The following is a 9478-nucleotide window of genomic DNA, read 5'->3' as shown; positions in this document are numbered from 1 at the left end:
TGTCTTGTTAATTTGTTCACCAAACAAAATAACCTTTTACTGTGGAGCTGTCAATAATACAAGTCATGCTGGCAGCCACTTTCTGCAGAATGTGCATTATTTCGAGTTCAAACTTTCCAGCTATGTGCAGCTCACATTTATGTAGCAGTTATTCCTGGAAGGGTAGGACATCTATTGACAGTATGTAAAGCTTTTGTTATATTAATATTTTTCCTGTAACATGCCATAGTATATACTGTCAACAGACCAGGAAAAAAGCCCTGCCGGGGGAAGTCATTTCTGGGGCGGTGCAAGGGGAATGTTTACTTTCTAGTGGACTAGAAGGCTGCTATTGGTGGGAAGTGTGATACATCAGAGTTTTACACTACTACACACAGACTGAAAATATCAAGCAGTTAAGAGTAGCGTGTAGTGGGTGCACATCTAATGTGTTCTGTGGGTGTTGCGATAATATTCTAGATTACATCACTGTGCCTCTGTGAGGCAATCTTAAAGCTATACCCATTATAACACGTGAAAGCCTGTTGTCTGTTGTTCGTTCAGTGGTTGTGGAACATTCGTCACTCACTGCAAAATCTTACGCATGCGCGTATAACGAATTCCTAGCAGGGCTTTTCTCCTGGTCTGTGGGCTGTAGTTTTGTTGTCAAGCTGTACCAACTTGTAAGTAGTGTCATGTTGTCAAGTGGTAGCCCTAGCATCTTTAAGATGTAAACATATCATAGATGGTACTAATAAATTCTTTTGATAAATATGGGGCAGATCAACTGAGGCTTGAAGCTTTTGGTCTGATTTCTTGCACTGTGTGTTGTAAATGTTTTGTTACATGTCCCCCATCAGATAAAGGTTTGCTTTCTTTAGTGAGCAACACAATAACTTCCCCACAATGCACAGGAATTGTCATTCAGTTGTTTTTTGAAAACATTCTGTTGTGACTCAAGCCCACATTTTAAAGCTGATACATTTTTCTTCTGACAGCACCAACACGATTTTCGTACTTTTCCTTCTGCTTCAAATTTCAATGTATAACAATATTATATTCTTTCAAACTGGCATGACCTTCACTACAAATTAAACACAAAAGTTTTCCCATTCATAGAAACTTAAAAAATTCTACATTCAGAGTCCATTTCCACATTTTGCATGTTCTTTGTACGATGTGAATGAAATGAAACCATATAGGGCTGTTCATGTCGGTTTGTCTGCATAATTCAACTTGAGAACTGGATGAAATTTGGTAAAAGTAAAGTAAAGCTGTCCCACTATATGCCATGTGGGCACTTGGGGGGGGGGGGGGGCAGTATAGCTCCTACTCATTCTTGACCTTGGCACTAGATAGGGGTCAGTGGTCATCATCACGCCCCAGCCGTGCTTTACCCCTGGGTAAGGACATCGGTACCCACTGGACAGGAGGCTGGGTGGGCCCCAGAACCAGTCTGGACACAGAGGCGACAACAAATATCCTCTTCCCGTCGGGGATCAAACCCCAGTCATCCAGTCCGTAGCTAGTCACTACACTGACTGAGCTACCCCAGCTCACTAACTAAGATAACTGGCAATCTTTTATTAATCCAGGATATGTAAAGAATGCAAGTGTGTATTTGGTACGAACTACACCTTTTCAACCTTGTTTGGTAAAGAAGTTATGTAAGGTGTGGTTTTGTTTAATTTAGCCTAGTTTTCTTTAATTATAAACAACCCAAACTAACACTGGAAAAATGCACTTATGACATGTGCTTGGAAGACAAAACAAACTGGAGACCCCATTGACAAATTATAACAGAATAAATGGAATAATAAAGAGAAATTTCAGAAGACAAACAAGGAAAGATATCTTATGGAGATTCCACAATATAGTTGGTAAACCTGCTCTACTGTATGGAAGTGAATGTTGGGTGCTAGGTAAAGTGGATGAAAGAAGAACAAGCTGCACAGATGAGATTACTATGAATGTAATTAAAGAAATCAAGAATTACATACAAAAACGGAAAGAACATCTGGAAAGGATGCCCCAGGAATGCCTCCCCAAAGCTGCTACAGAATGTAAACCGAAGGGAAGAAGAGACCTTGGGAGATCTACAAGGAGGTGGAAGGATCAATAGATCCAAGTCTTTACTTCAGAATGGGGAAATCTGTACCTGAACCTTGGGAAGAAAGAAGAAGTGTCACCATGTGAATTTTATTATGGGTTGTCTGAAAGATTGATTCAACAGTGAGAAAAATGCAACAATTTTCAGCACGTTAGTTTTCAGTCACTGATCCATTTAAATAAAGGACTTGATTCAGTACAAAATAATACATTTTAAGTACCAGTACCATATTTTACAGGGTTTTATCAAAATGTCTGGTGAATAATACTACCACAACAGGATGCTTGTTCCACGTGGGCCATGTTATGTAAACCCTCACGCAGTGTTACTCTTAATCCAGACACTTCAATTTTATTGATGGGGATTTTCAAGTTATATTTTGTTACAAAATTAAGTCATTTATACAGACCTTATTTCCTGAGCATGTATATATGACATTATTATATATAAAAAAACAGTAGTGTTTAAGGGTTTGTTAACAACATACAGTAATTTGTTGTTTTAAATTCTGTCTGCCATATTTTGGTGACTTCATATATAAATTAAATGTGGGTAACAGTAGGCACCCTTAACCAGCACCTTGTGATGTTACTCTTAGACTGTACTTGCTCTATTCCAGTATTAATTTATATATTTGTATTTATAGACAAGCTCTGCAAGAGAGAACTGGAGGGACAGTACCTCCCTATTCTAGATGGTCACACTTCAACTTGCTTTAAAATAACAAGTCACATTTACAATGAACTTTGTGAGACTGAATATAACCCATACAGTACATTAATATAGTAATTATGGTACTGCCAGTGCACATTTATTTTTTAACTAAATAATAATCTAACTTGCTGACTATTTTGAAATGCAAAAGTAAAAGGACATCCAGAAACATTTACAACTGGGATTGTTTGGTTGTACAGGGTTAATTGAACATAATTGCCACAACAAGTTCTACATTATACAATAATGCAATCAATTGGTTGCTGTTTTAGTACAGGAGCCACGTTCTTCCCCTCAGCTGCGTCACTCACAATATCAGTAACATTCTTGAAATCAGGAAATGCCATCGTAGACAACTTGGAGTACACCAATGTCCCATTGACTGACACCTCAAATGACCCTAGAAACAAAAAAAAAATTGTTCTTCAACAGACAGAGTGAGCCGCTGACTTCACGTACCAAACGGATGAACAGGAAATTCCTTTTGGAAAATGAAGGTAGAAAATCTACACCAAAAAATATAAACACAGCTATCTTCACATTCACCGTTATAAGAACTTAAAAAGGTACTTCTTTCTTGTTAACGTTATCCAGTGATTACAGTAACACCGATTACGCCATCACGGGGACACAGATGAATATGAGTAATAGCGTTATCATATTTAAACCCCAAGACTTTCGTAGCCATAACATTGGTGTTACTGAGTGCAGGAAATTAAAAGCACAATTTTGGCTCCATTTAGAAGGTCCCGAGTTATTATACGATCTACGATTACCGATAGACGGTGGCACGGCCTCTTCGGCTGAAACGTCGACAGACTGGTGTTTTTAAGTCAGACTTATGCATAAAGTACCCTAAAGTACGGCTACCTTATATCAGATCACACGTCTTGTCAGAATTTAGCGATATATACCATTGTCAGCAACTGTTCACCTTGATGAAGAACGTCAAATCAAGAGCTATGATGTGTCATACTTATAAACTTCTGGAGTGGAGCATACGAACTGCAAGATATTGAAAGATTACTCAAGCAAAATCAGAGTAAAATATCATTAAATACTGATTTTGCCTGAAAAAAATAAGTAACAGGCCTATGTAAATCTGCAATAGTATGCCCAATTTCATAGAGGATTTAATAAATGACGTTTCAATACATTTCAACCCTGCTGGCCGAGAGTCTATACGAAAGGGTGAATGTTACCCCGGCTTGAAAACCCAAAATTATTATTTCAAAAAGCACGGAGCAGTTCAAAAAGTTGTGACAACTGCGACTGTAAATCGAATCCATTGACTTCGATATCACTGGTCTCGTTACATATCGCATTTGTATCAGTCAGTACTCCTTGGCGCCGAAAGTGTAAAGTGATAAATTTGCTGTCAAATATCTGTTACATTATACAAATCAGGGCACGATGCCCGCTTTACTCGATTTGTGTGAAAAATACTTTGGAAGCAGGGACTTATACGAAGTATTAAAGATTCCTAATTCAGCAAATGAGAAACAAGGTGAACGTTATTTCTTGAAATGTGCTCCCTAACCTCTTTTTTCAGTTTACAACTTTACATAACGTGCACGTGGCACAAATCAAGTCATGTACATTCTTAAAACGTAATTTCTACATATACTTCTTTTCCAGTTCGAAAGGCATATCACAAGCTGTCACTGTTGGTTCACCCTGACCGGGTAGAAGAAAAGGAGAAAGCAGAAGCTACAGAAAAATTCAAAGTGTTGGGGAAAATCCATTCTATTTTAAGTGACGAAGAGAAGAAGGCCATTTATGATGAATCTGGCAAGCATTTGCAATATTTAATATTATTTTTAATTCTGTTCACATTCGAGAATGCATTTTGCATCATGGTGTATATATCATTTTTTAGGTGATTTTGATGAAGAGAGTGATGAGATGGCAGAAAGGGATTGGGATGAATATTGGAGGATGCTGTTCAAACCCATTACTGTAAAAGATATTACTGATTATGAGAAGAAGTATAAAGGTAATGGACTGCTGTGAGTGGGCAGGCATCGTTTATACTTGGAAAAGTTTTTCTGATTGGTAGTTCCAAACTTTCTGCATGAAAAATGTCCATGTTCTTACAGTGTTGTATTGTCAGAATGGGCTGCTTATTTCAGGTTCAGAAGAAGAACTTGGTGATCTTAAGCGAGCTTATTTGGATGGAAAAGGAGATATGGATTTTATATTGGAGGCTGTACCATTTACTCATACAGATGAAGAATCAAGACTGAGAGAGCTCATACAAGGTCTGATTGACAAAGGAGATGTGCCAGAATACAAGGCCTTTACAGATGAGACACCCAGAAAGCGAGAACGGAGGAAAAGAAAGGTGATAGAATATGTCATGTACTCATGTTTATTTATATTATTATGGGGCATTCTACTTATTTGGCAATAGTTTTCAGGAAAACTGTAATTTTTGGGCTGGATTACTCACTACTGTTCTTTCTCTGCCCAGATACATAAAATCAGTTAGTAAGAAGTACATACTGCAATAATATTCACCGATTCAATATAGGACAGAAATTTTCAGTTACTGTAGCATTTATATCAGTGTTAGGCATGGTTTTATTTAATTAATTTGGCTTTACCACATAGTTTTCAGTGAATATCAGGTTTAATTAGTTCTGTTGACTATACTTTAGTTCAGATTTACATCATACAAGTAACATGACACAAGGTGAATTGATCAGTAACTGCACTATAATGTTGCATTTTATTTGCTTAAGAATGTACGAAAGAGAATTTAAAATCAAAATCCTGTTAATAAACAAGGTTAACTTTTTAGGCACTGTAACCTTCTACTGAGCAGGTTATCCACAAGTTTTTTTTTTTCATTCCTTAAAGGTGAATGTCAGTATAACATCTTAAAGTTGGCTGCAACTACTTTCTCTACGGTTCTTAGTTCAGCATGCATCATTGTGATTATTACTTTGATCATTCATTGCCTCAATAAATAGAATTTTATGAAAATTTTAAAATATACTATTTTAAAAAGTTTAGATAAAAGAGCTTCAGATAATACTAATTGTATATTATATATAGAATAATGCAACCCAAAGAATTACCAACTATAGCTTACATGACATACAGTCTTCACTCTTCAGGAATTGCCATGAGATAAAAATGTCTTAGTAAAAGTAAAGCTGTCCCACTATACGCCATGTAGGAGCTTGGGGGGGGTGTATTCATTCTTGACCTTGGTACTAGATGGGTGTGTGTGGTCAGTGTCATGCCTCAGCCGCCCTTTGCCCCTGGGAAAGGACCCTGGTACCCATTGGATAGGAGGCTGGGTGGGTCCCAGAACTGGTCTGGGCACAGAGGTTAGAGGAAAAGTTCTCCTCCCCAATTGGGGATCGAACCCCAGTTGTACAGTCCATAGCCAGTCACTCACAGGATGTAATACAAATACCCACAATTATGATAAAATAACTTAGTTTCTGAAGTGGGACTGTTAAACTTGACATTCTATGGTATTATGTAAGCTAGCACAGCATAAACTCGTCCTGCATTTAGGAGGCACCTAGTTTAAATAATGACCAGAGACCAGCTGGTCCCCATGATTTCTCCAAACAAAAAATTAATGCAGAATGGAAGACAATACCTTAACCAGGCCATTACTATTTACTTTTTCAGCCTACCATATAGTGTTGCTTCAGTTTACAACAGCATTGTATAATAACCAAAATTAACAAACAATCCATAGTATTATGATTAATTCTGAGTTCTTGCATTTGAAAATTTTGTAAAATGTTTGTGCAGTGGGAGAAAGAAGCCAAAGAGGCAGCCAAACTGAAGCAGGAAAAGGGTTTGGGTGATATGGATGATGACCTCAAGGTGCTGATCCAGAAGAAACAGCAGGAGCGCAATACTGAGATGAACACTTTCTTTGATATGTTGGCCAAGAAGTATGGCGGAAAGTCTACTGGGAAAAAGACCTCAAAGAAGAAGTAGTTAATAGCATTAATATAATTTGATCTTGAAATAATGTGTTTTTTGCATAATTTTCACAATGGAAAACATACCAAAGTAATGATATATGTAGCATGCATTTGGTTCATTTAACATGTGTCAGTTTTGTTATGACTTTCAGAAAATACACTCTCATGTGAGAATGTTATATCTATTTACTTTGCCTCATTTTCAGGAATATATGAGACCTGACAAATAACTGGATTGATTCTGTAAAAAGTTTACCCTTATAATGTGTGTTCACCTCAAAATAATTTTGAATTGTGTCTTCTGGTTTTTGTCTGTGTAGCCTCAACATTTCCATTGCTATTCAAAATCTAAAATCTCATGAACTGTATTTATTTGTGTATAACGAGCAGTTAGGGTGTTAAGGAGGATATTTGGGCCTAGGAGAGAAGACGATGGGGTCTGGAGAAAACTACATAATGACAAACTTAAAAATTTATACTCCTCCCCCAGTATTGTCAGGGTGATTAAGTCGAGAAGAATGAGATTGGCGGGGCATGTAACGCGCATGGATGGGACAAGAGATGTACACCAGGTATTGGTTGGGAAGCCTGAGGGGAAGAGACCGCTGGGGAGACCTAGACGTATATGGGAGGATAATGTCAAGTGGGATCTATGGGAGATAGGAGTTGAAGGAGACTGGATTTTGTTGGCCCAGGATAGGGTTCGGTGGAGGGCTTTGGTTAATTCGGTGATGAACCTTCGGGTTCGGTAAGCCATCTAGTTAGTTATTTATAACGTGCAGTTTGTTCGAAGTTAGGATGTGTGTAATACACGAAACATTTAATGTGGGAGAAAGTGGAATGTTTTTTCTTCATACAGCATGAAGTTATCAGTTACAATTTCAAAGCTTAATATTTACCTGCCAGTAATATGCAGTTTGATTTAAACTGCCATCAATCAACAATTTACTAACGTGTTTGTGTCATTCACTGTCACTACTGATAGTGTTGTCATCACATTACCATTACCCTTTTTTATTGTCAAGGTCGCTGATCATGAAATCTTAACTCCCATCCATTTCATTCAACATTCCAGTACTATGAAACTTTTCTCCACAATTTCTGGGAAAATGAAGTGCCATGCTGCAAGTACTCATTCACACACTGCTGGAAACAGTGTGCACTTCATTCTATCACCAGGCCTCAGTTCATGTTTCATGGTTGTTATCCACTTGTAAAGGTGTTGGAAAGTGAACTTGAATGGCTGATTAATGACAACATTCAAGGGTGGCAATAACTTGGTCATCCACTGGGGATAACAACAAGATTGGAATCCTTGTTCTTTTGCTTTCACACTTTCTGTCATATGTCCAAAGCCATACGTCTAAAACCAACATGGCATCCTTGCATAACAAAGTGCCCGGCAGCCTTTTCCACACAAGGTTTAACCTTTCCAGATGAACTCAGTCATCCACCCTTTTTCTTGAACCCTTATAATAATTCTTGGTGGAAATCAGTCTTTTGAGAGAGTTTTATTTTTGAAAATTACGAATGGTAGCAACCTGTGACCAGCATCATGGTGCATCACTCCTTATCTGCACCTGTTCGTTCAAATTTGAACTGACCTCTCATCAACAGGTTCAATAGCAGTCAAAGGCACTGGCTAACATATTTCTTTGTCTGTTTTTACTAAACAGGCAGCCTTCTTCTCCATCTATTGGCATCATACATGCTGAATTATGAATTACCTATCGGGGAGATGCTGGAATGCTATGGTTTCATAAAATAGCATTTCTTGTAACAATTCATGAAGTCTGGTGGTGATAGGACCAAAATCTGTGTTTGTGTATCTTAGTGGAAATATGTGACTGTTTTCTCTTCAGTGATATTCTAAACCCACTATTCCCCACTCACCACACTGAAACATTGGATATTATAATGCCTCTAAGTTTCCTTTCATATTTAATAGTATTACTTAAATATTAGTAATATAAGTTGCATTAATAACATTATGGGACAGTGGTGGATGAACTGCACCTTGTCAATTAAATTAATATAAAATTTAGTAGGAAGACAGTAACCTTGTTAGGCAATTCCAGTGGACCTCCTCCATAACAAATGTCATCATACTATTCAAAATGTATAAAAGTCTTGCAAAAGCTCTCCATCTTACCTCTCCGTCCCTCTTTGCCCGAAACAGCAGCTGTAGGTACACTAGAGCGTATTTGGGTTGCTAGTTCCTCAAAATTAGAACTGTAGCCACAAGAACCACTGTAAAATAATTCATAATAAAAGTATAACAGAATGGATAGTGTGGCTTATCACTCGTTCTGGCTGTTTTCTGTGACCGGATAGCAGTGTTGCTACCACACATATTTAGTTCCCATTATAGAAAATACTTATGGTATTGTAATAGTAGATAGCTCTGTTTTCTAAATAATTCAGTCATGGAGGAGTTATGCTATTTACCTTCTCTTTTTGAAGAGGACATTTCATTGCACACAAAAATGACAAAAAATCTAGCACCCTTTCCATGATCTCATTTTTTTCCCCAACATAATAATTAAACTAAACTTATTCGGCTAATGCATAGATTTGGGTGGAAAGGCATGTTTGGAGTAATGTGCTTATAAACGTTTCTCTCGTCACAATCTTTGTGCATACTCCCTACGCACAAGGAGCAACACGATGCAATTTGTCCCTAATGTAATGTACTTTCTTACATTAACCCTGTTCAATG

General features: G+C 37.5%; 2 protein-coding genes across 2 annotated transcripts in view; one reads left to right on the top strand and one right to left on the bottom strand.

The window, feature by feature from the left end:
* Positions 1-1935: 1935 nt before the first annotated feature.
* LOC110828921 (migration and invasion enhancer 1) overlaps positions 1936-9478 on the bottom strand; it is a 7870-nt gene continuing 327 nt past the window's right edge. The window contains exons 2-3 of the mRNA XM_022062117.2: positions 8912-9009; positions 1936-3203 (exon numbers count right to left, since the gene is read on the bottom strand). Of these exons, the coding sequence (XP_021917809.1) occupies positions 3040-3203; positions 8912-9009 (262 nt within the window). The 3' untranslated portion in view covers positions 1936-3039. The remainder of the gene's footprint in view (positions 3204-8911; positions 9010-9478) is intronic.
* On the top strand, positions 3775-6944 carry LOC110828919 (dnaJ homolog subfamily C member 9). The gene is made up of 5 exons (XM_022062107.2): positions 3775-4310; positions 4442-4594; positions 4683-4799; positions 4936-5147; positions 6581-6944. The coding sequence occupies exons 1-5, from the start codon at positions 4217-4219 to the stop codon at positions 6770-6772; spliced, it is 768 nt and encodes a 255-aa protein (XP_021917799.1). The 5' UTR covers positions 3775-4216; the 3' UTR covers positions 6773-6944.

Source organism: Zootermopsis nevadensis, unplaced genomic scaffold, assembly GCF_977971745.1.
Source record: "Zootermopsis nevadensis isolate Lab colony 2312 unplaced genomic scaffold, Znev_1.0 Znev_ptg000013l, whole genome shotgun sequence".
NCBI lineage: Eukaryota > Metazoa > Arthropoda > Insecta > Blattodea > Termopsidae > Zootermopsis > Zootermopsis nevadensis.
This window is presented reverse-complemented; position numbering and strand designations above follow the sequence as displayed.